Source organism: Spodoptera frugiperda, chromosome 17 (genome assembly GCF_023101765.2).
Source record: "Spodoptera frugiperda isolate SF20-4 chromosome 17, AGI-APGP_CSIRO_Sfru_2.0, whole genome shotgun sequence".
Taxonomy (NCBI): Eukaryota; Metazoa; Arthropoda; class Insecta; order Lepidoptera; family Noctuidae; genus Spodoptera; species Spodoptera frugiperda.
Window position 1 is genome coordinate 4,488,356 of NC_064228.1, and position 27,914 is coordinate 4,516,269.

At 36.8% G+C, this 27,914-nt stretch overlaps 2 protein-coding genes across 2 annotated transcripts; one reads left to right on the forward strand and one right to left on the reverse strand.

The window, feature by feature from the left end:
- The first annotated feature begins 13,157 nt into the window (after window positions 1–13,157).
- LOC118273288 (uncharacterized) lies at window positions 13,158–17,708 on the forward strand. The gene is made up of 3 exons (XM_050699664.1): window positions 13,158–17,321; window positions 17,412–17,532; window positions 17,695–17,708. The coding sequence occupies exons 1-3, from the start codon at window positions 13,158–13,160 to the stop codon at window positions 17,706–17,708; spliced, it is 4,299 nt and encodes a 1,432-aa protein (XP_050555621.1).
- Window positions 17,709–23,064: 5,356 nt separating this feature from the next.
- LOC126911635 (uncharacterized) lies at window positions 23,065–26,230 on the reverse strand. Its single transcript, XM_050699786.1, has one exon. It carries the CDS (start codon window positions 25,291–25,293, stop codon window positions 23,338–23,340), a length of 1,956 nt encoding a protein of 651 aa, XP_050555743.1. The 5' UTR covers window positions 25,294–26,230; the 3' UTR covers window positions 23,065–23,337.
- Window positions 26,231–27,914: the final 1,684 nt, after the last annotated feature.

Sequence of the window (27,914 nt, forward strand, 5' to 3'; positions counted from 1 at the left end):
AGGGCTGTCCGGGGGCTTCCGTTTGTCTATTGATTCCTGTAATACCAGCTCAACTATTAAACGTCTCCCTATCAGACAATCTTACCCTTACGATAATATGACGTATTATTATTTTTTCATTTAAATGATATATGTATAATTGTATATGTTACTATGTAACTGGTGCCCGCGACTTCGCCCGCGTAGACTGACTAACTGACTACACGGTTAGGGTTGCCAACTTTTTTTACAAGAAATAAAGTATATTTAGGTCTGAGAAGGAAAGTAAACAGTATTTTAGAAAAATTAACAGTATTTTTTTTTTTTTAAATATGTGTGAGCGTCTAACATTTAACACTGTGTAGTGTTAAGCATTTTGAAAACAGTATTTTGTATACTTTATTATTGTTCAACAGTAAAAAGTATAATTTAGTGAAAAACAGTATAATACTGTTTTTAACAGTATAGTTGGGAACCCTATACACGGTTGACTGCAGTGGCTAGGCAACTGGCTACCATGCAATGTGTAGCGGGTTCGATTCCCGCACGGAGCAATTCTTTGTGTGATCTACAAATTGTTATTTCGGGTCTGGGTGTCTTGTGCATGTGAAATTGTATGTTTGTAAACGCAACCACGATACAGAAGAAAATTCTAGTGTAGGGCAACGTTATTTTTAAAGAAAGAAAGAATAATGACTTTTGACAGAATTTGGGTTTAGAATTAAAATCACCTGATGGTAAGCAATCAGCGTCGCCCATGGACACCCGCAACACCAGAGGAGTCACAATGTATCTATAGCGGCATTATGCGCCGTAATGTGCATCTCTGCCTATCCCTTTAGGGATAAAACACGTGGCGATTTTTCTTAAATTTTTGAAAATAATAACTTGTTTTGTTTTTTACCATCACCAGTTTTCGACATTTGAGATCGTTCCATTTATACCATGTATAGTCGTGATAATAATGCTTTTATGAAATAAAATAAATGTAAATGGGGAAAAAGTGTGAATATTTTATGTACGCGTGGAACAGGTGTAGTCGCGGTACGGTTAAATATTTTGACCTTGGCTGCGCTCGTGTATCCTCACTTTAAGGATACTTTTTAGATAAAGTTGTTAATAAAATTTTTCATCCCAAATAATAATTAAACTATGGATTCATAGGGATAATCCATGGAAGTTATTGGCAAAGGTACGCTAACAGTCTGTAGCCAGATACATCATTAAATATAATTTTTTTTCGCTATTATTATTATATATTCATTTACCTATTTAAATATCCTCTAAAATTATATTTTTAAAAACTACTTATAAAATTAAAATAAAATAACATTTACTAATACAAAAAGGCTTCAAAGACAGAAAATCACAATGCGTGACGTTTCAAAGACTGTTTTCTGTGACCTTGATTTAATTGGTCTAATTATTTCATTTATTGATATACAATTGTATTCACTCTATCGACGAATAATAATATTTAAATATCAAAGCATATGTGGTTTTCTTTGATTGTTTTTATTTTGTTTTTCACATCATTTTTATTGCACGAATTTTAAATTTGAAAACCGATAAAGATTACTATCAAAAAGCTAAAATTCTTTTATTTTTAATCAAACTAGTGGTCGCCTAGTGGTCGAAATTCAACCATATACGATTTAATTTACAATACCACTTAACATACGTTCAAGGATAATTTTTATTTAACTCAAACAAACTCTTTTATAAAACTCTTTTCATATGAGACGTGAGAATATCATCGCAATGTCTATAGATTTTGACGTTTTGTCAAATACGATCAGATACTATGCACGTGTGTAATGTTTTATTTATTGATTTAATGTACTTTATAAGCATTATTTTTGAAAAATATTAGCGTCCTGCACTTCTCCTACACATAAACTATAAGTGTAGTAATTTTATGCTCCTACGTCCGCGCAATTTTCGTAAAAAGCGGTCCAAGGTTTTTGCATCACGTATTAATAAAAAGCGGTCCAAAGTTTTTGCATCACGTATTAATATATAGATTAGTTTCCTTAAATGCTACAGCATACATTCAATCAACAATTTTTATAACACCTTACCCGTATTCTTCTGCCTACCCTTCAATGAAAGCTAAGATACTAAGTCAATTGTCATCAACACAGTCCAATAATCAAGAGTAACCCTTGTAGGCGAACTGAGGAACCAATTTGAATGATGATCAAGTAGGGCTCAATAATCCGGTGTTTGGAGTTTGGAGTTACTATCTGTTCAGCTTGTTCAAGAGATGTAGATTTGTGTCTTGTTTGTTTAGGTAAAGGAGATTCCAGATTAAGCTAGATAGTTGATTTGAAATAATTTGCGCTTATTATAAAATAAAATATCATCAAAAGATTAGAATTCTTTTCAACTGGTTTTTCAGAAAACGTGAAATGATGCTTGCATTGTGTTTCGTTGTGTGCGTGAGGTTACCAGAAACCCAATAACCCTTAAATTCCTAATACTCAAAAGGTTGGCAACGCACTTGTAACGCCTCTAGTGTTTCGGGTGTCCATGAACGGCGGCGATTGCTTACCATCAGATGGCCCGACTGCTCGTTTCGTTTACCGGCTTATACGCACTCAGACAACGAAACACAACGCAAGCGTTTTTTCACGTCGGTTTTCTGTGAGGCCGTGGTATCACTTGCGTCGACCCGGTCCATTCGTGCTGAAGCATAGCTCTCCCGCAGTTTCCTCACACACCGTTCCATTTATTTGAAAACACTAAAACTCGAAAACATTTCAGTCCAATTTTGTAGCTAAATCTAAGCTTCCTGCCACTTGATACATACTATAACATCCTTAAACTAGACTAAGACAGTATAACACAAAATAAAACATCAATATCAACATCTGGACCCCATTCAATTAACGTTTGAGGACCTCAAAATTTACGCAGAGCTCCGGGCATCGGTAACGAGCTAACTCAAGTCGGTTGACTTACCAATCGCTTAGAGCCACTTAAGAGTTGTATAGTAGTTATGTAATGAGAAATACTCGATCGTACAATCCGAATCCTGTTCAATATGATTGATCCAAGTTTTGCTTGTTAAAGATTTTCAAGATTCCGCTCCGTATTATATTTGATTTTGTGAGTTTGTTATACTTAGTTGTGACTTGCTATGTGGGTGTTATGACTTCTCGTCTAATTATGTTGAATGGTATTATGATATTACTTCGGAAAGTAAATAAGTTTGAGTGCCTACTTGAGTCTAACTAGTTTCATGATATCGTAAGTGGAATTGTTGCTAAAGTAATGTAACAAATAATTTAGTTTTCCAGAAAATTCTTCGAGACCAGATTTCTTCGTGGATCTTCGTAAACGTGTCGCGTTAATCGATTTGCGAAGTTCTTGGTAGTACGGTCAACTATGAGATTAAAGAAGGTTTAGCTAAATTCTCGAAAGAAAGGTTCTTCAAATGAAAGTTCATTGTCTACAAAAGTGGATTTATTATTGTTTCTAGGAAGCCGTTAAAATTCTTTTGTTTGGATCATTTGGGTGGTATTTCTTATTATTTATTTTTTATCAAACTAGAATAACATTTTATCAATTAAACTACAATAGGGTAGATGACTAACTTTTATTTGAATATCCGTCTTGTTGATTATTTTAAAACATTAGACAGGTATGAATTTTTATTTTATTACGGAAATAAATACTTTCTTAGCTATATTGACTTGAAATAACGCGAGACGTCACATAAGGTACGTTTTATGCGTAGAAATGACGCATTTGCCCCCTATTCTCCTATACTTTGATTCGTTTTTATCTAAGTATTATTATCTTATATGACAAAATAAAAAAAATACGTGTCTAAAACTTTTTATTGCCTAACTGTCAGACTAAATAGATTTATAATTTTCATACCACGTCATCATCCCTATTCTACGTTTTAAGGATATCTATGGAAAAAAGCATAAAATAAAACTCATAGCTATCATATTTACATTTACTAATCTTGTAGTATTAAATAAAAACACCGCCATTTGCCAGTGATACCTGGGTCAAATCCACGTTACTCATCCCCAAAACCCTAATGAGAAGGCAGGTATCACGTGTGAAAACCCGGACAAAGGAAGTTCGCAGCCTTCTTAAAAACCTGTTAAAAAGACCTTTACAGGTCTGACCGCTGTAAAGGAGTAAGGCCTTTCCTTATCCAACTTGAATATTTCCATCCGATTTAGCAAACTAAGAATTTGGGTTCCATCTTTAAGGTCATTGAATTGAAAGTAAGAAAATTCAATTTATACGGAGCCACGATGCTTTCAACGAATTTACATATTAAAATAAGAATTGTTTCGGCATAATGTAGGGTCTAAAATGTTTGTTTCTTAAATCCGTTTCGAATGTCATTTGTGATTTTTGTTATTCACTGCTACTTATTGGATGGTTTCTTGGGATTTTGATTCTTATATCGATAAAAATTAAGACTAGTTTAGCTTGATAATATTGTACTTACATACTTGTAGCCATACCTAACGAATAAAATAACTTCTATTCTCTTGAAAAGGGAATGTCAAGATGGTTTGGACATGTAGAAAGGATAGATGAAAACAGATTTACTAAAGAAGTATACAGAGCGGATATGAATGTGACCATCGATAGAGGGCGCTCTAGACGGACATTTATCGACCATATTGGCGTCATATTAAAGAAAAGCCAAATTAAAAGTACCCTTAACCGACGAGCATGCATGAAAATACTGATGACTATTGATGAAGCGAAAGAGGTATGTAAGAATCGTAGCAATTAGCGTTCCATAGTCTCTGCCTGCCTGTCCATGGGAGACAGGCGTAAGGTTACGTATGTATGTATGTTCTCCCGAGACAAAGAAACTATCAATTCCTATTCAATGTATTTTTAACGTAGCTTGAGTCGATACCTAAGTCTTTCGTCGATCAAGCTATCTGTATTTTAAGCTTTTCAAGACATTTAGCAATCTTGATGCACTGTTTTTTGATGGCGGAAAATAATCTCATGCCTTCTCCCGCCTTGGGTGAGGCGAGAGGGAGTGTCAGACTCTTACTGACTAAAAATCCCCCGTTTCTAGTCTTGTCGACCCAGAGCCCAGGTACCCCGCTAGGTAGTTCACAGGATCCTGATGCTCTAGACTTGATAATAGACTAGAAATCTTGATAATTGATCCAATTAAAATACGGTACATATAGTTATTTATAAATCACGCAGGTCAATCATATTTAAAATATAATCAACAGCCTATAATTAGCCACTATTGACCAAAGGGCACTTCTCTTAAAATATCACTAAACTCTAAAATTATTAAACACATTTTCCGTAAGCAAAACTAGTTTTCATCTAAAACAACCAAACTCCCACTGAACCTCCGAAAGCTGTAATTGAAACAAACGTTCTTATCAACAACATAAAGTCTAAAATAGACTAAAACGTAGTAGTAGTAAATTTAATAGAACATTCTAGTCCACTAAATAAGAAATATTCGGCTAAAACTAACGAGGGACTGCCTAGGGAGAGAGGCGAGGGAGATAACAAATATTTAACACAAGTACATGACTTATCCAAGTCATTTCGCGTAACGTATCCATAAAATGGTGTGATAGTATTCGGAGCCATTTTTATGACGTCATCGTTGTCCCTTCCGCTTGTACCGGCCGGTAACATATGGTGTTTATTTAAACACGACTTTTTATGTTTGGTGAGGTGGAAAAAATGACACACGGATGAGGATGAGGGTGAAATTTTTCGTACGGTAAGTACTTAAAAATGTGAAAAGTTGGCAATTTTTTTTCAGAATTTTCTTGATATTTCTGTTCATTTTAATTATATATATCTACTAATACTACTATATTCTTATTAATATTATAAATGTGAAAGTTTGTGAGGTTGTGTGTATGTTTGTTACTCAATCACGTCAAAACAGCTCAAGAGATAGGAATGAAAATTAAAACAGTGGTAGATTATGGTCTGGAATAACATATAGGCTACTTTTTATTCCACAGGAACGCGGGCGAAGCTGCTAGTAGATGTTAATATATTATAAAGATTACCAGGAAATATATTTTTTTCATCCTATATAGGAATTTACGATTTTAAACAGGGAAAGAGCTCTATAGGAGGATCTATGGATGGATAAATTATGTAGGACCCTTGCCCTAATTAAAAGAAATGTATACCTAAGAGCCAGCCTCAAACCCGGACATGCAATTTTAAACCTTACCAAACAACTCTCAAGATAAAAGCATTAAAAGTTAAATAGGTTAAGACAATAAAGTAGAAGATCCCAAAACGGCAAGTCAATCCAACGAATTTAACATAAAATGTGCGAAGGCGAAGAAATCAAATATTGTCTTAAGAAAAGCAAATAAAGAGTAGAGTAAGGTCTACCCATCTTTGAAAAGTCAAACTTTGCATGAGAATTTTAATCTAAAAGTCAATTAGTTCTTGTTATATTTGCTAACGTTTAGTTCTACTTCGTTAGACTTGTAGTTGTAGTGTTGTGATGGCCCGGAGGTTTCAATACTTCAAACCTGCTTCTCATGCATGAGAGTGCATGTTCGAAACCTACCAACGGCAAGTACCAATGTGACTTTTACTACTATATGTACTTTCTAAGATTATTTAGCCACCACTGATAAACGGTAAATGAAAACATCGAGAAGAAACCTGGTATAATTTCTAATTATAAGTTTAAAATCGCCAAACCGCATTGTGCAAGCGTGGTGATCGATGCTTAAATCTTTTCCATGTGAGAAGAGGCCTTTGTTCTGACCAATCTCCTCATAAAAGCAAGAGTGGTAACACAATATCAATGGGATTACAAAGTGAATTCTCATATCTCAATCCCTTCTTAGGAAAAAGTGCCATGTTATTTAAGATTATTTTAAAATCATTAATAATTGAGCTTCATTTTTTCTTTCTTAATTTGAAGAAACATCAAAGACTTTTCAGTTTTATTTAGTTACCAAGTTAAATTAGTGGAAACGAATTGCTAGATGAGGTAGGGTTATATTTTAAATTTAAAGAAAAATCTCGTAGCTTTGTTGGTTTATAATGATGATTTTGATTTCGGTGATTTTGATACTCATTATGTTGTGCGCAAATCATAAGGTACTCATAATGTCAGATGTCATTATAATCGATGAGTTTTTTTTTAAACTTGCCTGCTTCCTTGGCCCAGTGGTTACAAGTGTGACTGTCGGACAAAAGGTTTCGGGTTCGATTCCCGGGTCGGCCGAAGTATTGCTTTTTTCAGATTTTGAAACTTTCTCAGTAGTAGCACGGAGTCTGGAATTGTGCCCAGTATATGGCAATAAGCTCACCACCTATTACATAGGACTTATAATACAAATGGTGGAAAGTGGGTGTACAGTGTACAGCGGCGTTACGTTCCGTAATGTGCACCTCTGTCTACCCCTTTAGGGAAAAAAGGCGACTTAGATCTATCACAAACCTGACGTTGGTTAATAGCACTTACGACCAATCGTACCACTACTATATTTACGTAAGTTGACGTCCAAACTCAAAGTGTCAATAAGACAAGTAGAGAGTATTCCTGTGCAACGCAAATGCACAAAATATTGTCGCCATTTTTCGGTGAGGCGAAACTCTTTGTTGCGTCCTTAGCGCTGTCATGCATTCGGTCGGCTTCCATGTTGAAAAATATATTTAAATATATTTTATGTCGTATTTTATTCTTGTAGGTGGCAAACGAGCAGACGTGTCACCTGATGGTAAGCGATCAGCGCCGCCCCTGGACACCAGAGGAGTCACAGGTGCGTTGCCGGTCTTTTAAAAAGAAGTATGCTCTTTTCTTAAAGGTTTGAAGGTCGTATCGGTTCGGAAATACTGCCGAATAAAATAAATAATTTATACAAACAAACAACGAAATACAAAAAAGGAAAACAAATAAAAACTCTTTCATAATAACAGTTCTTCATTTAAAAGAACCGCCATTTTTTGTCACTCAAGAATTGCATTCGAAATTTGAAAAAGAGCTGTGGTAATTTGAAATTCGAATTCGTTCCGTGTCAGTCGACGTTTGGCTTCGCTACAGTTAGCACGTTTTAATGAAGTGCATTTAGCAGATGGCGTAGAAGTAACGAATTTAAATTACTTTGTCCCCTTTCTTCATTAAGAGTTTTTGTACCTTTGGCTCTTGTTTCAACTGTTTCCTCTTCCCTTATCTCTGAGATGGAGACGTTTCATTATCCTTCGACCTTTTTTATTTTTATAGCCGACGCCTTTCATAGTGGTAATTAGAACCGATATTTTGTTGTTTCACCGACTTTAAGTTTATCCGGTGAGATTTACGGGCTTCTTGTTAATCTTCTTTGGATTAAGTTTGGCTGTTTATGGCTGAACAAGTCTTTGGGTTTAATACGTAGTGTGTCTTGTTGTGATATTACTAATTTTGGTTGTGTTTAGTTTTTTTTTGGTTGGAATAAAATTTGTATTGCGATTTTTTCAGATGCTTTGATTTTTTATTGTAGCTTTCGTGAGAGAAACTAAATTAATTATTATGTTATCGGCTTACTCACGATTATATTATTTCAGTTACCCAGTAAATTGTCCGAAACTTTGCTACAATGATTGGATTTAATACAAACCCTAATCAATATTTAACAAACTTACCCAAAACAATAGCAAAATCTAGATCTCCATCAAGAAACCAAAAATTGTCACAAAAATCTCACAAACAAGTATACAGATTATAATTTCATGGCCATACTTCAACTCTGTCACACCACAAACGGTTGGGAGTACGGAAACCATCCCCAGTGCCTCGAACCTTCGAACCAGCGATGAGTCAACATCACTTAAAATTCTGCGCTCCACAAGCCAAACTTTGAACACATTTCAAACAAAGGTAACAGTTTTCAATTCAAAGCCAGATAATATCAATAAAAATTCAGTGGAAATGGTTGAATTTTTGAAGTTTCTCGAAAGTGCTCTTCAATGTTTTGCGTGAGGTTGATTTAGAAACAAAAATGGCGGAATTAGGATACTGGTAGTAGAGAATTATATTAGTTCCTTTTTTGGTATCCTTGATATCGTGCAGCTACGAAGCTATCGAGTTTAGAGAAAATCATAATCTACTACGATTTTTTTTTGCGTTGATAAGTCTGCGTTTGGCCACCAACCCGCTTACTGCCATTTACTATTTGCAAACCCAGTCTGAATATTCTATTCTTCTTTATTTAGTTGTTTTTTTTTGTGGTATAAGCCGGTTTATGGAATAGGTGGGAAACGAGCAGACGGATCACCTGATGGTGAGCAAACGCCAATGCTCATAGACGCCTGAAACACCAAATGCGTTACAAGTGCTTTGCCGACCTTTTGGGGGTTAGAAATATAAAGGTTGTTGAGGAATCGGACAATGGGAAGAATGGGAAGGGGGTAATTGTGTATTCTTAAAAAATGTTTAGATGACTCCTAGAATGTAAACTCTCATTAATTTTACAAAGCAGTTTTTGTACACACAATTTTTTCACATTCGCATACCCAATAAACAAATACTATAATACGAACTTACCCCGAACCTGTTGTCATATCCACACTTTTTGTCTAATAAAGGGCACCGTGGAACTCAAGTGAGATAGGTTTAGATCCCAAAGGGTATTAAATTGTAACAATACACTGTATTACTCTAGTAAGCCTTGCTATAACCGCTTGAGTGCACAAACACCTTCCACCACCACCTTCATTGGTTATCGCCAGGAGGGTGGATGAGTATTGATTAGAATTTCGTGCCTAGTTTCCTTAAAATCATGTCAAAGTCAAAGTCAAATGATTTATTCCAATTAAACCATAAATAGGTACTTTTTAAATGTCAACAAATAAAGAAATAAATAATAGTCTGTCAGTCTATCCGTCAGTGAAACTAGATGCTCGTTCCAAAGTGTAGCTTTAAATGGAGAAGAACGAGCAAGAAACTGCATTCGTTACATTAAAAAATTGCATGTTTATAACTTCACTGATACATTTTTCCAATCAATAAATTGTTGGGAATGCTTTAGCAATTACAAAAATGCTCTAATGTAACATCTGTTTCTTGATTAGTCTGTGTTTGTATTAATCTCTTGATTACTGGTATATGAGATACAGTCTCTCTTTTCTTACGCTCAAAACCATATATGGAGCAACCTACCTAGGATGCGTGTGCTACGGGGCACCAGTATGGGCTGATAGGGCCACAATAGGCGCGGTACGGCGGAAGCTTCTTCAAGGTCAGCGTCTAGCCTTGATCTTTCTGTGTAAGGCTTATAGGACGGTTAGCACAGAGGCCCTACCTGTGCTCGCGGGACTACTTCCAGTCGATCTTGAGGTGCAGCGACGTGCTGCTATGTATTACAATGCGAGACCTAACTTTTCCGCAAACTTTCTAGCACAACGTGATCGAAACAAAATTGCTAGACTGCTTAAGCCATTAACGGACGTCTGGGATGAGCTTCTAATTGAATGGCAGTGCAGATGGGAATCTTCCACCAAGGGCCGTCACCTTTACCAGTTCTTTCCATCCGTGCATGAGCGACTGGAGAGGACATGGTTGGAGGTGGATCACTGTGTTGCCCAGTTTCTTACTGGCCATGGCAACTTTAAAAGCAAATTGTTCTCATTTAAACTCGTTGATTCACCATGGTGCCAATGTTCGACAGCGGAGTTGCAACATGAGCAATCCGCCCATCACATACTCTGGGAGTGTGGTTTCTGGCAATCTGAGCGTAACACTATGTTAGATAATTTAATTGTTTCATCAGGTGTAGTCTATTATACGGACCTTGTGGAGTCTAGAACGAATTTCCGTGCGTTTAGGCGTTTTTGCCATACCTATTATTGGAAGCAAGTATAACAGCTCACACATAGGACCCACTTAGTTTTAAGTCAAATTTCCGTGGTGCTTGGCGACTGGGCTTCTCCCAGTTGTGGAGTCTCTTTGTGCCTTAAGGCTTAAGTCATTCTGTCTCCTGCATTAAATTCACCGAGGGAAGTGGAAACTATCGTTTTCTTTTCTTCTCTTCTAATAATATCTTCTGATTTATTTCGTTGCGGGATCCAAGACAGTCATTCATGTCCCTGGGACGCGCCGGACTTCAATGTTCCGGTGTTTTCATGGTTGTATCTACTGTAGATCCTGGCTTACAGGAGTTGCAGCGGTGTGGGAGGTTGTGGCGGGCTTGTCCCTTTAAAAAAAAAAAAAAAAATGAGATACAATAAATATACAATGCTTCGTGTCGATCTACGTTCTGGCGTATCACTTGTAAATAAATTAGCCAGGAATTGAAATATGTGCCAAAACATTTTTTTGTTTTAGGTTAAGTATCATACTTAACATATTTCTTTTTAGTTTGTGACAATTTTCGAAACCACTTTCAAAATATCATGAAGTAAAAAATACTTTTTATTTCATTAGTAGCGATAAAATCTTTTATGAATGAAGAGCCATCAAAGTAAAAAAAGCAATTGCCAATATAACAGATATTTACAGTACATTTCGAAGCAAGCATGCACATTACCGGAGAGGCGAACACGACAAACGCTGTGAAGTGAATAAAAATGTTCCAATTATTAATTTTGAACATTTAATTTGAACGAAAACATCTCTCGGGAGCTTTTGACAAAAGTATCACGTAGCTACTTTATGACCAGACACATTAATGTCTATTCTGTTTACATTACTTATTTATTTACTATGACAAAAGTCAATGTCAACTGTCAATGTTCTTAGTTTAGTACCTTTATTAAATAATAGATGACACTGTGCCGTGACGTCATATTGTACATCGCGGTGTTAAGATTCTCCGTCAATATATGACCTGAGCAGTGTTTTATGCAATAAATTGTCTTACTCTGGACACGATTGTTTTATTTCTCACGAGATATTTTTGGGACGTGAACAAGTGGTCCTTCGAGCCGGATGAAGGACTGGTGTGCATCGTCTTCCTGTGGTCGTAGGGTTGCATGGTCAACCTGCCGCGAGTGGCGCGAGTGTAACGCGGGCAGCATCGGCGGATCGTATAAGTTTGGCGCTTACGCGTATATGTACAAGTGGTACACAGCGGTCGGCGGTGGTTCCTGTTGGCGTGCGCGGCAGCTGCGGTGCGGGAGGAGGAGTACCCCGCATATCATTGCGACGAGCTACGTAAAAGTGAGTGACAGTGAAGTGATGTGATACGAAGACAAACTGTGAGTACTTTATAATATCAAAGTGACTAAATTAATATATTGAGACTTAACCATAACAAGCAAATTTAGACCTTATTAACTTAGAAAATTTTACTTAACAATTTGGACTTAGAATAATTTCGATAAAAAGTGAACTACGGGGAACCTATGCCCGATTTTGCAGCGAAGTGTAATAAGTTCAAAGACTTGTGATTTTTTACGTGTTGACTACGGACTTAGCATAACGTTCCAGAACAGTTTGTGTAAAGTACTTTATTTATATCAACATGGAAGCGTTGAGTAATTTACAATTTAATCTAGAGTCTACTATCAGTAAAGCAAGGTCTAATTTTAAGAAATCACCTAAGGAGCGACTAACCAGTTCTTATATAGAAACTAGACTAGAAAATTTAGAAGCTAACTGGTCAGCCTTTTTTGAAACTCATATGAAAATTGTGTCATCTGTTAAGTCTATTGATTATGAAAAATCTCAATATAACATAAAAAACACTTATGAGACTACGGAAGAATTATTTACTGAGTATAAAACAGAGTTGAAGGAAGCATTGAAAAAAATTGTTTGTTCGGATAGTTCAGCTAAAGTACTTGAATCTTCTGCGAAAGGTTCTAAAGAGATATGTTCTGTGAAATTGCCTAAGATTGAATTGCCCATGTTTACTGGAAGTTATTCTGAATGGATTAGTTTTAGAGATTTGTTTAAATCCTTAATACACGATAACAGTGCACTTGACGACGTTCAAAAATTGCACTATTTGAAATCACATTTGTCTGGAGAGGCTGAAGGTCTTTTACGGCACATCCCTATTACTAGTAGTAATTATGCAACCTGTTGGAGTAAATTAGAGAATCGCTATAATAATAAAAAATATTTAGCTAATTGTATAATTAAACGTTTTATGAGTCAAAAATATATTGTAACAGAATCTTCTAGTGCTATTAAGGAATTATTAGATACTTCTAATGAATGTTTACATGCTTTGGGAAATTTAGGCATAATGGTTGAGCATTGGGATGTTATAGTTATTTACGTATTGGGTTTAAAACTAGACACTGAGTCACGTAAACAATGGGAAATGAAAATTAGTGATTGTTCAGACGAATTGCCTACAATCAATCAGTTCAAATCTTTCCTTGAACAAAGATTTCGGTCTTTGGAATTTTTAGATAACAAAGGTCAAGGTCGTCAGTTCAATCGTAATGTGCCAGTCAAGTCACTTCATGTATCGACTATACTGTGTATATTTTGTCAGGATAACCACAAGCTCGCTAATTGTAAAAAGTTCGCCGGTCTCGATATTGATAAGCGTCGTAATTTTGTCCAAACAAACGGTTTATGTTATAATTGTCTAGGAGCAAATCACTCTGTATATGCATGCCGCCAGTCCACTAGATGTCATATATGTAAAAAGAAGCATCATAGTCTTCTTCATCTCAAAAATGTCTCCAAATCAGGTGGTGATAGTAACAAACCTGATCAAGTTGCAGAAAGCAGTGTGTCTGCTGTTGCCACTTCAAACCAGAGTAATTCCACTAATATTGTAAGTTGTTTTGCTAATAGTCATAGCCAAATATTATTGGCTACTGCGCTGATTGCAGCGGAATCAAAGAGCGGTACTGCTATAGTATTAAGATCACTGTTAGACCAGGGATCTCAGGCTTCCTTTGTGACGGAGTCCGCAGTCCAGCTCTTAGGTCTCAAAAGAGTACCAACTAAAGGTTCAATTTCAGGTATAGGTTGTGATCAAGACCAATCAACAATTTCATTAAATTCGATGGTTCTCATTAAGGTAAAATCACGCGTTGACCCTAGTTTTATTATCACGGTTAAGGCTTATGTTTTAAAGAAATTGACGACTATTTTACCGGAAAGGAAAGTTATGGCAAACGTTTTGACTACAATCTCGTCTTTGACTTTAGCAGATCCTTCGTTCGATACTCCGAACAAGATTGATTTGCTTTTAGGCGCTGAAGTTTATGGCCAGATTTTGTTAGAAGGTTTAATCAGAGGTTCACCTGGTCAACTCATCGCACAAAATACAAGACTAGGATGGATCTTGTCTGGTCAAGTAGGTGAAATCAACCAAAGCGAGACATGCCACAATACAGTCGTCACATTGCATTCTACTCTCACAGATGAGAATACACTCCTCAAACAATTCTGGGAACTAGAAGCTGAACCCAAAGGCGTTAACGACAAGGTCTACTTGACCCCAGAAGAACAAAGGTGTGAAGAAATATTTAAGGGCACGACCAAACGAGATGAATCTGGTCGCTATATTGTGCATATGCCCTTCAGGTCAAGCGATCCTGCTTGTAAATATGGTGGATCAAAAGACATTGCTCTTAAACGCTTTTTAACCTTAGAAAAGCGATTTCTAAGGAATCCAGAGTTCAAGGCTCAGTATTCAGCTGTTATCAATGAATATATAGCTCTTTATCATATGGATATAGTACAAAATAGGGATAAAGAAGGTTGTGTGTACCTACCTCATCATGCCGTCATCCGTAATGAAAAAAGTACAACAAAGGTGCGCATCGTGTTTGATGCATCATGTGTAGGTAGCAACGGGGTATCTCTTAATCACGATTTAATGGTGGGTCCTCCTCTACAACCTGAACTTCGTCATATTATCATGCGGTGGCGTTGTGAACCTATCTGTCTGGTCGCGGACATCGTCAAGATGTATCGACAGATTAGGGTGTGCAATGATCACACAGATTTTCAGCGCATATTGTGGCGTGAGAATCCAGATGACGAAATTCAGGTGTTACGTCATTTGCGAGTAACGTTCGGAACATCATCGGCGCCTTACCTAGCGGTAAGATCATTGCAGCAGTTAGCTCAGGACGAAGGCGCTGAATTTCCTTTAGCAAAGAACCGCGTTCTTTCAGACTTCTACATGGATGACCTTATGACGGGCTGTCAAACCATAGAGGAAGGTGTAGAGATATACAAGCAGATATCGGAGCTACTTAAACGTGGAGGGTTTCCGCTCCAAAAGTGGGCTAGTAATAACAAAGAATTATTGAGATTAATTGAAGACGGTCAACAAATACCACAAACACAAGGGAACATGGAACTAAAAACGGATGCAATTTCAAAAATATTAGGTTTAACGTGGGACAAAGACAATGACGAGTTCGTTTATATTATTCAGCTTAATGAGCTAGATTTGCCAGTTACGAAGCGTAAGGTTATTTCGGACATAGCGCGACTATTCGATCCCCTCGGATGGTTAGCACCGATAATCATCACTGCGAAGGTGTTCATTCAACGAATATGGATGACTGGGATCGAATGGGACGCACAACTACCTGCACCATTGCTAAAAGAGTGGCTTGACTTTCGGAAGAACCTTTGTAACCTTGTTAAGTTTCGTCTGCCTCGTTGGATCAACTCTAGCAAAGAGAACAGGGTTCTAGAATTGCATGGCTTTTCAGATGCATCCAATGTAGCATACGCCGCGGTGGTATACGTTCGCATTATTGATAGAGAAGGACAAATTCATACAACCTTGGTGACTTCAAAAACCAGGGTTGCTCCTGTTAAGCAGGTATCAATCCCTCGTTTAGAGCTCTGTGGAGCTGTCTTACTAGCAAAACTTCTTCAAGAAGTCGCTTCAACTCTAGAAGTTCCCAAACAGCACTTATATGCGTGGACAGACTCCTCCGTCGTATTGGCGTGGTTAAGCAGCCACCCTAGTCGGTGGAAAACGTTCATCGCGAATCGTGTTTCCGAAATACTTACCATTATGGATAGAAGTCAGTGGTCACATGTGTTGTCGTCGGAAAATCCAGCAGATTGCGCATCTCGGGGAGTTAGCCCTTCTGAATGTAGCGACCTGCAACTCTGGAAAAGAGGTCCGGTATGGTTACAGAATGAAAAAATAGACTATAATAGAGGAAATATACAAGAAACTACGTTAGAAGAAAGAAAGATAAAAAGAAAATGTCATGCAACTGCAGTAGAATTTGATGACAGTCTATTAACTAGATTTTCTAAGTTCAGTAGGTTAATAAGAGTAATAGCTTATTGTAGAAGGTTTCTACGAATGAAAGAATCAGAACGTAATAAAATTAAAATAACTATTTGGCTAACTACAAAGGAATTAAATGAAGCTGTACTTACCTGTATCAAATTCTGTCAACTCCAGTCCTATAGTGATGAAATAGAATCTGTGAAAAAGAACCGTAAATTAAATAAGGGAAGTAGACTTACCTCGTTGAGTCCTTTTCTTGACGATGACGGGATCTTAAGAGTTGGCGGCCGCTTGCACCGGGCTTCGATTGATGAGAATATGAAGCATCCCATTTTAATTCCTCACAAATCACACTTTACCAATCTTTTGATTGCAGAGGCTCACGAGAGAACTTTGCATGGCGGGCCGCAATTGATGTTGAATTACTTAAGATCCAAATACTGGATAATCAATGCAAAGACTCTCGTTAGGCAACATGTTCATAAGTGTGTAATCTGTATTCGACATTCCACACAAACACATCAACAAATGATGGGTCAGTTACCGAAAGCCAGGGTGTCTGTTCAGAAGCCTTTCCAATGCAGTGGTGTGGATTACGCAGGTCCAATCAGCATCCGAAGCTCTAAAGGTCGTGGTCATCACTCCACTAAGGGTTATATATGTTTATTTGTCTGCATGTCCACTCGAGCCATTCACCTCGAGGTTGTCAGCGACATGACATCTCAGAGTTTTCTTGCGTCTTTCAAGCGTTTTGTAGCCAGACGTGGCCGAGTATTGGACCTGTGGAGTGATAACGGGACCACATTTGTTGGTAGTGCAAAAGAATTGCGACAACTATTCAATGCTGAAAGGTCTGTGGTAGCTTCCGAGATAGCGGATTTCCTTTCTATGAATGGTACGACATGGCATTTCATACCTCCCCATGCTCCAAACTTTGGAGGATTGTGGGAGGCGGGTGTCAAGTCCACGAAGCACCATTTAAAGAGAATTATAGGCACCAGCACATTGATATTTGAAGAAATGACAACTGTGTTGGCTCAAATTGAGGCCTGCCTAAACTCGAGGCCTATCTCTCAGCTTTCTAATAATCCAGAGGATTCGTGTCCATTGACGCCTGGGCATTTTCTCGTGGGTGAACCTCTGGTAACTGTACCTGATGTTAATTATGAAAATTCATCTGTTAGTAATCTAAAGCGGTGGCATCTTACCCAAAAAATGCTTCAAAATTTCTGGCGTAGATGGTCACTAGAGTACTTAACTCAATTGCAGCACCGATATAAATGGACAGATTGTAAGCCTGAACCTGAGATTGGAGACGTAGTTCTGGTGAAGGAGGATGGTCTTCCACCCGCTAGATGGCTATACGGTATCATTACAAATAAACATCCAGGTTTGGACAATATTACTCGCGTGGTAACAATACGGTGTAAAAATAATGAGATTAAAAGACCTATATCTAAATTAATTATCTTACCTGTCAATACTTAGTTATTGTTTATCACTTTATTGATGAAATTTATATTATTACATAAAGCATGAACTTGTATTGTAGATATAAGGCCCTAGATTTAGATTGTAATGGGTAATCGAAAACGAATTAATTTAAGTTAATATTGTCATGTTTTGGTTGATGGACAGAGCCGTCCATGGTGGGCGGAATGTCTATTCTGTTTACATTACTTATTTATTTACTATGACAAAAGTCAATGTCAACTGTCAATGTTCTTAGTTTAGTACCTTTATTAAATAATAGATGACACTGTGCCGTGACGTCATATTGTACATCGCGGTGTTAAGATTCTCCGTCAATATATGACCTGAGCAGTGTTTTATGCAATAAATTGTCTTACTCTGGACACGATTGTTTTATTTCTCACGAGATATTTTTGGGACGTGAACATGCACATAAAAAGAACTTTACGATCCCGCAACGGTACATCAGGATATAAAACTGAAAACAAACCACAATATCGTATGCCTGATGTCTTTTTTTGTTATCTAATATTTTAGCTGACGCACAGGCAATAATCTTTACTGGTTCGCCGCCAATTTCTTAGGGTAAGTTGCTGAGAGGAATAACCTATAAGGTTGCTTTTTGCTTGGAGTGTCTGGGTTTTCTTATATTGGCTAGCTTGTACCTCTATTTGAGCTGCGATGGTGCGACGCTTGGGAAAAGCAACATGACTGTATTGGAGATTATTGACGGAGATAAAGCCTGGAACTATTTGTGTAGGGGTTATAGGGACGGTTGTTGAATATAAGGTCCTGAATTGAATGAAGAATAGTGCTAGGTCATTTTGTTGTTAGCAAACATCCTGTATATCTGCTAACAACAATCCCTGTCCCTGATGTCGACGAAATATTTCTAGGTCCTACAGTTTTAGGATATGCCTTGGAAATGGCCCACTTTGAGAACTTTTTCCAGTTAGTTAGTTTTTTTTTTTTTATTTATAGCACACTTTTTTAAAACACTTTCTAAAAAATAATCCTTTTAACTAAATAAACATTTTGCGAAACATTATCAAGGAATTCCGTTCCAAAAACCACCCGGATTTCCAATCCCTTGACCGCCAAATCCACAAAATTCAGTTCGTGGTCGGACTCCCAAACAAAAAACGGTTCGTTGCATAATTTCGAGCCAACCTTTCGAAGCAAAAACAACAATACCTCTACAAGAAACACTTAGCTAGTAGCCGAAACCAAGGGAAAAAGGTCTAGCTGTGCCATATAAATTCATGCCCCAAAAGGTACTTTCTTGGAAACGAAAACGACGTAGCCTTAACAATCTGGATACCCGAATATTATGCAAAATGTCACCGTAAGTGTACTACGGGACCTGTCTAAGGCAGTTTTGGAAACAAAGGATCCGAGTGGCGCCTTCCAAATGGCCCGATAGGTACCTTAAAGAGGTCATATGTAGGCTTCTTTTGACTCCCCAAACGTTTCTTTAGAAAGGGGATCGTTGGATGCTGTTTTCGTAATAATAGCAAAAACTATAAGTGGTGTTCGGGTTTTTAATGGCTTGATAAGGATTAGGGATTTTAATCAAAAATAAGGTTTTTTTGGCATAAGTGTCACTACTGATTGCTGATTTAAGACATGCATTGAGTAATACCTAAAGAGAGAGTCACGCTTTGGCAAAAATGGACCAGCTCGACCGAAGTGATACCACGGCCTCACAGAAAACCGACATGAAACAACGCTTGCGTTGTACGAGTAAGTTTACTGGAAGCTCAATTACCCCCTTCCTAATCTTCCGAAGCCTTCAATAATTAGTCTTCAATAATTCTTAAATTCCTAACCCCCAAAAGGCCAGGAACATACTTGTAACGCCTCTATTGATTCGGCTGTCCATGTTCGACAGCCATTGCTTACCATCAGATGATCCGTCTGCTCGTTTACCGGCTTATACCATAAAAATATAAACAATGATACGCACAACAGTTCACTAAAAGCTTAAGCAATGACACAATTAATCGAATAATCGATAGCTATCGAGTTACTAAAACAAACGGGCGTTTGATAGGGAAGCAATTAGTTTTATTGGACAAAAAATATTGATTGTTTTCAACGAGTTTCAACCCTGAACATTAGAGGTTGTTGTTATGTTCAGGGTTGGGCTGAAAGGTTTTTGGCATTCTAATTTATAATCGTATTCACACAACATAACTTATTTTCGTTATTTCTTGTTGTAGTACCAATATCTAGCCGTTCCTCAACTTATACTGAGCTTTACTGAAACATGTTGAATTGTAGTTCAACCAAATCTCATTCCATAATCAAAGTTAAATCCAGAGCTGCGGACTACCTAGCGGGTTTACCGGGGCTCCGGCTCGACAAGCAGGAGTAGGAACGGGGTGGTTTTTAGTCAGTAAGAGTCTGACACTCTCTCTCGCTCTGGCGAGAGAAGACATTGGATGATTTTCCCCACTTATAAAAAAAAACAAAGTTAGTAGTTAGTCAGTTATCAAGACTTTTGAACTTTTTCTCTTCTTCCTTTTTTTTCTTCTCAAATGACGCCACTGGTTGATAATAAGTATGTACGATTTACGAATCGTGTTACATTGCAACTGGTGTTACATTGTCTCTGCCTACGCCCATGGGAGACAACCATGAGGTTATGTATGTAAGATTCACAATTGTAAGTGAAACGTGAAACGAAAAATTTTAATCACTTCTACAAACAGGAGTTACCTACTAAAAGACTTTTAAAAACATAAGTCAGATTCAAAGTCACTCATTGTACCAACAAACACAGTTTAGGAAAATACCATAAGAAAAATTGTAGCGAACGTTTTGAAAAGAACGAAGTTTGGACACGTTTCCTATATTTAAACCCAAGCGCAGTCGGTGCTCTAGTAAATGCGGTTTACGAAAAACTAGGTTAAAAATAATTTTGCCTTTGACCGGTGCAAATAAACTTTTTACGTCCACTCGTAGTTAAAAACGTTAAAAGTTAAACGTTAAAGCTTTACGAGTATAACTAGGGAATGCAATCTCGATCTCGTGAGGTCTCGTCCATTATTAGCGAGATTAATCTCGGTCGAAATGTGGACGAGATCTTGCGAGATTATCGAGATTGATTGAAAGGATTTTTGTTTGGTATTATAAGAGACTTCTCTAGTTGTTTCTTTCATTTTGATATTTGATAATTATGTACCTCAAAGTAGAAATAGGAAACTACTTCAAATTCATTAAAATACTAGCTACAGTCTTTAAGTTTATGCGCGTAACTACAGCGACAGAATTCTTCTGTTCCAAATTTCGAGAAAAAACATCATCAAAAAATTTTTCATCTCATAATCATAGTGTTTTTTCCTAATTTATATAAATATATGTTTTATGGCATAGGGGGAAACTATGAAATATAGACAGGTCACCTGATGGTTAGCGATCAGCACCACCCTAGGGCACCCGCAACACCAGAGGAATCACAGGTGCGTTACCAGCCTTTTAAATAATAATTATTATTTTCAAAAAAATACTTACAAAACTGATAATATCGCGAGATCTCGCTTTAGTCCCAATCTCGAGAGATTTGCATTCTCTATTTAATTTTAAAACTGTTACCTGCTCCTCTAAAGGTTGGTAAAAATAACTGGTTAAGTGGACATTTAATGGATGAAGTGGTTCCGTCTTCTTTCTTAATTCGAGATGTTAATTATCTTCTTGGCGTTTGGAGTTATTTTTGTTTTGCTTGTTTCCTTATTGTAAATTGCTTCGTTGATAAGTTGTAGTTTTCGAGATTTGGCTTAGTTTATGTACGTATATACAAGCCTCGTTGCTCGAGCAAGGGGTCTCGGATTCGATTGTCGGGTTTAACAAAAGTATTACTGTGCATTTTACGGATATTCGAAAATTCTTTTTTTAAGTAGGGTAAATCATCTAATGTCTTCTCCCTTATCACGCCTTGGGTGAGACTAGAGGGAGTGTCAGACTCTTACTGACTAAAAACCACTCCATTCTGACTCCTGCTTTTCGAGCCGGAGCCCCGGTAAACCCGCTAGGTAGTCCGCAGCTCTAGAGTACATGCAGTATAAAAATAAACCATGCGTGCACTATAACCCGTATATTTCATGTCTGTCTTAATCCTTTGAAGCTATGAAGTAAGCGATTTTAGTAAAGGACATTTTTGCAAATAGGTGCGATTTTCATTGCAATAAGGTTGTTTTTAGCAATTAAATTTTTCAGCATCATCATCAAATTTTGTGACAGTTCACTACTGGACTATGGAGTATCTTTTATATAAAAAGAATTTGCGTTTTATTCATCTATAGCAGGCAAGTTCGAAATCACAATTTAAAAAGTAAAGGTTTATTAGAAAACACTGATTCCTGTAATGTTTAATTGACCAAATTGATTGCCTCCTTAGCAGGTTCTATTGATACTTTTAGAAAATATAAGCGTACATCTCAGTATCTGGCATATAGTTTGTAGATCGTAGTTTAAAACACTCGGGTCTATCAGATATTGCTGTTTCTTGGTCTCGAGAGAGGGAGACTCACAGAAAACAGACGTTAAACAACGCTTCCGGTGTGTTTCGTTGTGTAAGACTGTAAGTGAGGTTATCTGAGGCCCTATTACCAACCTTCTCTATCTTCCTAATCCCCTATTCCACAACATCCCTTTAATTCCTAACCCGCAAAAGGCCGGCAACTTACTTGTAACGCTTCTGGTGTTTCGGGCGTCCATGGGCAGTGGCGATTGCTTATCATCAGGTGATCCGTTCCGTTTACCGGCTTATATCGTAAAAAAATATCTACCAACACACGATAAATCCTTTATATTGTGATGTTTAATTATTCTTTAGTGGGTTATTTTGAAATCCATGGAAAGAATAGGAGTATAATTTTGTTTATTAGCATCTTATGATACATCGTGGATCTCATGGCCCCAAACTAACAGGAGTGATAAACATTTTACGTCTACGTCCATCTACAATATGAATTTCCTCGTAATATGTATAAAGTAGGTTCGTCTGTCTGTTGCGAAGTGTGGCGTTCTTCATCTTCTCAATGTAATTCTGTTTATATGTATAGAAAATATTTTATTACGAATGTGTGGGCACTGTGATGAAATATGGACTTTGGTGAGCTGTTTTTAGGATTCGTTTTTGATCGTTTTGTTGTTGTACAGTCCAAATTCTGTTTAGCTTTGTTATAAATACCTATATACATATTTTAATATGCTTATATAGAATTGTATGTTACACGTGTTATAATCCAATAGATAAAACTAGGAGTAAAGAAAGATTTGTAGGTACATGTTTCTGTATGCAAAACTCATTTTTCACTCGAACCTAATATTAAGAATTCCATGTAGAAGCCAAGCCATTAGTTACATTCATGTATATTGTGACTACTATTTTTTTTTTCTTTTATTAAACGTTGTCCCGTGTCGTAGGAGCGTTTTATTATTTATTATTTATTTATTTATTTATTTATTTATATAAAAGAAATACAGCATTATATTTATGACAATTTCCCACAAAACCGGTTTAGCGGTTTGACTGTGGGTGTTGCGCCGCATTGTTATACAAAGTTATTATTATCTACTATTTATTCTATATAATATATATTCTATATAATTCTATATAAGTATTTATTTAGAATTATTATAATTATTATATAAGTATTTAATTAGAATTATTATATTTAATTCTATATAAGTATTTATTTAAGTATTTATTATTATTCTATATAAGTATTTTAAACAGGTATTTTTTTAACTTACTTTTAAAAATTCTTTTATTACTTTCCTGTCGAATGTCTGCCGGCAAACTATTAAGCACGTAAGGTATACGTTTCTTTAGAGTTCTATCGCCGAAGTAATTATTGACTCTTGGAACATTAAATTTACCGGCAGCCACCGACCGTGTACTGTGGTTATTTGTCACAATAGGTAAGTCATGCTCCTTCCTGCCGTGCTGGTTTATAGCTAAAAGGTATGTATGTTTTAAATGAACCGGTAAGATCTTACAAATTTTAAACAATTTTCTATAATCGTCTTTGCAACTTATTTTAGTCTTTTTTGTAACTAATAGTTTAAGAAATCTTATTTGTAATGATTCTAATTTATTTATGTAAGTCTTAAACGTTAGCCCGTAGCTATCAAGAGCATAACTTATTATTGATTCTACTAAGGATATATACAAACATCTTAATATTTTAATAGGAACTTTGTAACTTAAATGATAAAACTTACTAAGTAATATTCTTAATTTACTACAAATGTAATCTACATGACAGGACCATGAAAAACTCTCATCTATTTTGACACCAAGATAAGTAACAGAATTAACAGCTTCAACAGGTTTACAATTACAATTTATTAAATGATTATGAAAACATGAGTATTCGTGCGTTATCAATTTAGGAGTAGGAATGGATAGGTGTGAATATGGTGATCTGATGACAAGAAGTTTGGTTTTATCAGCATTTAGAATAATCCCATTGTCATGGGACCATTTAACTACCGCGTCTATGTCTTGTTGGATTAACGGACAGATGTCATTGATGTCGGTTCCGGCGCGGAGCACACATAGATCGTCTGCGTACATGTATGACGAGCAATGACGCAACACTCCGCATAAGCTGTTCACGTGCATGAGGTAGCAGATAGGACCACATCCTGATCCTTGAGGCACTCCGCTCCGTACCTCCACCCTGTCACTGAGAGTATCACCCACCTTTACCCGGTAAGAGCGCCCTGTGAGGTAATCACTAAACCACTGGTTTAGTGGTTGTCCCACACCGCACTCCTTCATAGCGTTAATAAGGGTATCTTTTTGCAATGTATCAAATGCTTTCTTATAATCAAAAAATATGGATATTACAATTTTTTTATCCTCTAAATAATTATTAATTTCGTCAGTAAATTCAGATAACAGTGTACTTGTACTTTTACCCTTTAAGAACCCGTGTTGACACTTATTGACAATATTATTCTGTTGTAAATATTTTCCTAGTTGATTGACCACACATTTCTCAATAATTTTATCTACGCTTGACAATATGGCTATCGGTCGATAATTTGAAACATCTTTAAAATTTCCTTTTTTGTGTATAGGACGTACAATTGCCTCTTTTAATTTATTTGGGAAAGTACCTGTAGCAACTGACAGGTTTACGAGTTTGGCCAGTACAGGACACAACTTTTTCGCAATTATTTTTATATCGGACATACGAACTAAATCACTTCCCGGTGATTTGTTAGTACTCATGGTTTTAATGACATTGTTTATATCGCTAGCGGTCACCGGTTGCCATCTCATAGACCTGTCCGTGAGTGCCACATATTCCTTTCTGTTTATCCATGTTTCATTACATTGATGCTTGATTTTTTCTATTTCTTCTGTAAATGTTATTGCAAATTTATTACATACTTCCGAAATAGATATTGAGCTGTCCATATTAGAAATAATTAAACTATCTAGGGACGGTTTTGTATTTCCTATTAAACTATTTATTTTTTCCCATAGCTTCTTAATATTATTTTTACAATCTATTATACTATTTGTATCATATATATTTTTACTTTTATTTATAGCTTTTTGGCATCTGTTTCTATATCTAGTATAATTAAGGCGTTTTAGCATATTCTTTGGTTCGTTACACCATACGTTAAATAATCTATCTTTTTCCTCTATCATAGCTTTCAAATTGTTATCTATCCATGGTTTATTATTTCTCTCACTGCTTTTTGTACATACAATTTTATAACTTTCATTATAAATGTCAGTAAATATTCCACAAAATTTACTATACAATTCACATGGACATTCAATTGACAATAAACTATCGAAATCGACATTTTCCAATTTTTGTTTTACAATTTTATTGTCAAGTACCCGTTTGCTAGGCGCATGTGCACGAGAATCGCGCGCGCGGCGTCGGAGTTTGTTTCCATTCCACCACGGCTGACACAAAAAAGTGATCAGAGATTTTATATTTTATAACTGCCGAGTTAATAGATATATTATTCGCTCTTATGTATATGTGGTCTAAACAAGATTGCACAATTTTACCTAGTAAAATTTCCTTACGCGTGACGTCATTTATACATTTAGTAAAACCGTATTCAGAAAGTAAATTTTCATACGAGTTAACATATTGGTCAGAACTATTTAAAAGGTTAATATTAATATCGCCACATATAATTACTTTTTTATTTGGTGGTAAAGTTTCTAGGATGCTTCGCAATTCAATTAGAAACTGTTTTATTTTATCTTGTTTATTAATTTTAGGAGGCCTGTAAATTGATAAAAGGTGTATCTGTTCATTATTATAATCAAGTGTAATGGAAACGTACTCCGCCGCCCGAGCACAATTTGCAGGTGTTGCTAGGTCACACACACATGCACACAACTCAGCGCGCGTGTACACCAACACGCCACCACCGCTACGACCCGTTCTAACATAACTGTTTAGGTTGTACCCTTTAATATTATAAAATGATAATAATGAGTAATTTATATTAGACTCAGTTAAAACTATTATATCTAACAAATCGAGGCAATTGCCTATTGTTACTAACAATTCACTAAAGTGTTTAACTATAGAACGTATATTTATATGTAATACACTAAGTGTTTTATAAACATACAAGTTCACATACACATCACACTCAGGCCATTGGGATCAAACTCTGTGCTATAAATTAATGAGAAATTTTCAAAAAGCCGAAAAAAGCCGAGCAATGCTTTGCTTGGCCCAGGAATCGAACCCGAGACCCCTAGCTCGAGCAACGATACTTGTATATGCTTACGTAAACTAAGCCAAATCTCTAAAACTACACCATCTTTAACACAGATACTCTACAGAATACTTTCTCAGGGTTCACGTCTCGATTCCCACGCCGTGCAAATATTTACATGTCCAACAGTGCGCAGTACTTTCAAACCTGAGTGCAGTGTTTACCTTCAAACAAACAGCGCTAGCGATCTCATGGTACGTTGCAGAATGCTTTTTTGTGAGACTGCGTATGAATGTATCGTTCATCGAAAAGATATCTGATGCGATACTAGGTAGTCCAATGTATTCAATGTAGTCTGAATGTTGATAGCTCAAAAATACTAACCATTAATTTTTGACTCCTTTTTTTCAGGGGGAAAATCATCCAATGACTTCTCTCGCCAGGGCAAAGCGAGAGGGAGTGTCAGACTCTTACTGACTAAAAACCACCCCGTTCCTACTCCTGCTTGTCGAGCCGGAGCCCCGGTAAACCCGCTAGGTAGTCCGCAGCTCCGGAATTTTTGACTCCTGCAATTGTAAACGAACCTCTTAGAGGTATCACAAGAATGAAGCGGATCATGTTAGAAACTGTCTGGGTCATCTGAGTCTGCGGCTGTTGTCGGCGAGCAGGGCAGCAAGGGTACATTGTCGCCCGACCAGAACCAGACCAATACGTGCGGCGCGTCGCGTATTGCGCGCGCTTCATAGAGCCATCAGACCACCACAGATAGGGCCCAGTAGAGTGTTAAGCGTGATCCGGAGTTGCGGACTAACTAGAGGGCTTACCGTGGCTCCGGCTTGAAAAGCAGGAGTAAACGTAAAAAGGAGGAACGGAACGGTTTTTAGTCAGTAGGAGTCTGACACTTACTCACCCAAGGCGGGAAAAAGCATTGAATGATTTTCCCCACTTAAAAAACCTCTTAAGTTGCATAAAGACGCTAGACTGTATCTCATATATGTTTAGTATTGTATTTATATCGAAACTCGAAAATCTCAGTCACAACTTCTATCCATGAAGCTGTCACATAATTCCAAGCTGTAAATATAAGAGAGACTCGCAGTCTAGTTGCCACGCCGCGCACGGAGTGTGTCTTGGCAGTAGTTCGGCTACCTGTCAAGTCATACGCTGCAGATATTTTATAAGCAAATACATTGCTTTTTGATTTGAGATGTTTGGTTTATTTTACTTGAATCTTGTGCTAGATTTTGGATGAAGATCGGATAATAATTTCGGTCGTAGATCATGGTGCTTTTCCACCAGAGATGTGCTATGCTACGTTGCTGTGGATGCGTTTGGCTTCCACTAATCATATTCATTGGTACACATTGGTGGCAACGGGTTCAACTAAGTTACATTTTGTATATGAAAAGATGCGTGCTATAGATGGTTTCCCTAATTGCGATATATCGCATATTCAAGCATCGCATCTTCCTCGCAGAACTATATGTATAGCCTAGTCATATTATAGCTTAGTATGGTCACATAGTTTCACAGCTTAGCTATTACATCATCATAGCATAGCTACATAGCACATCTCTG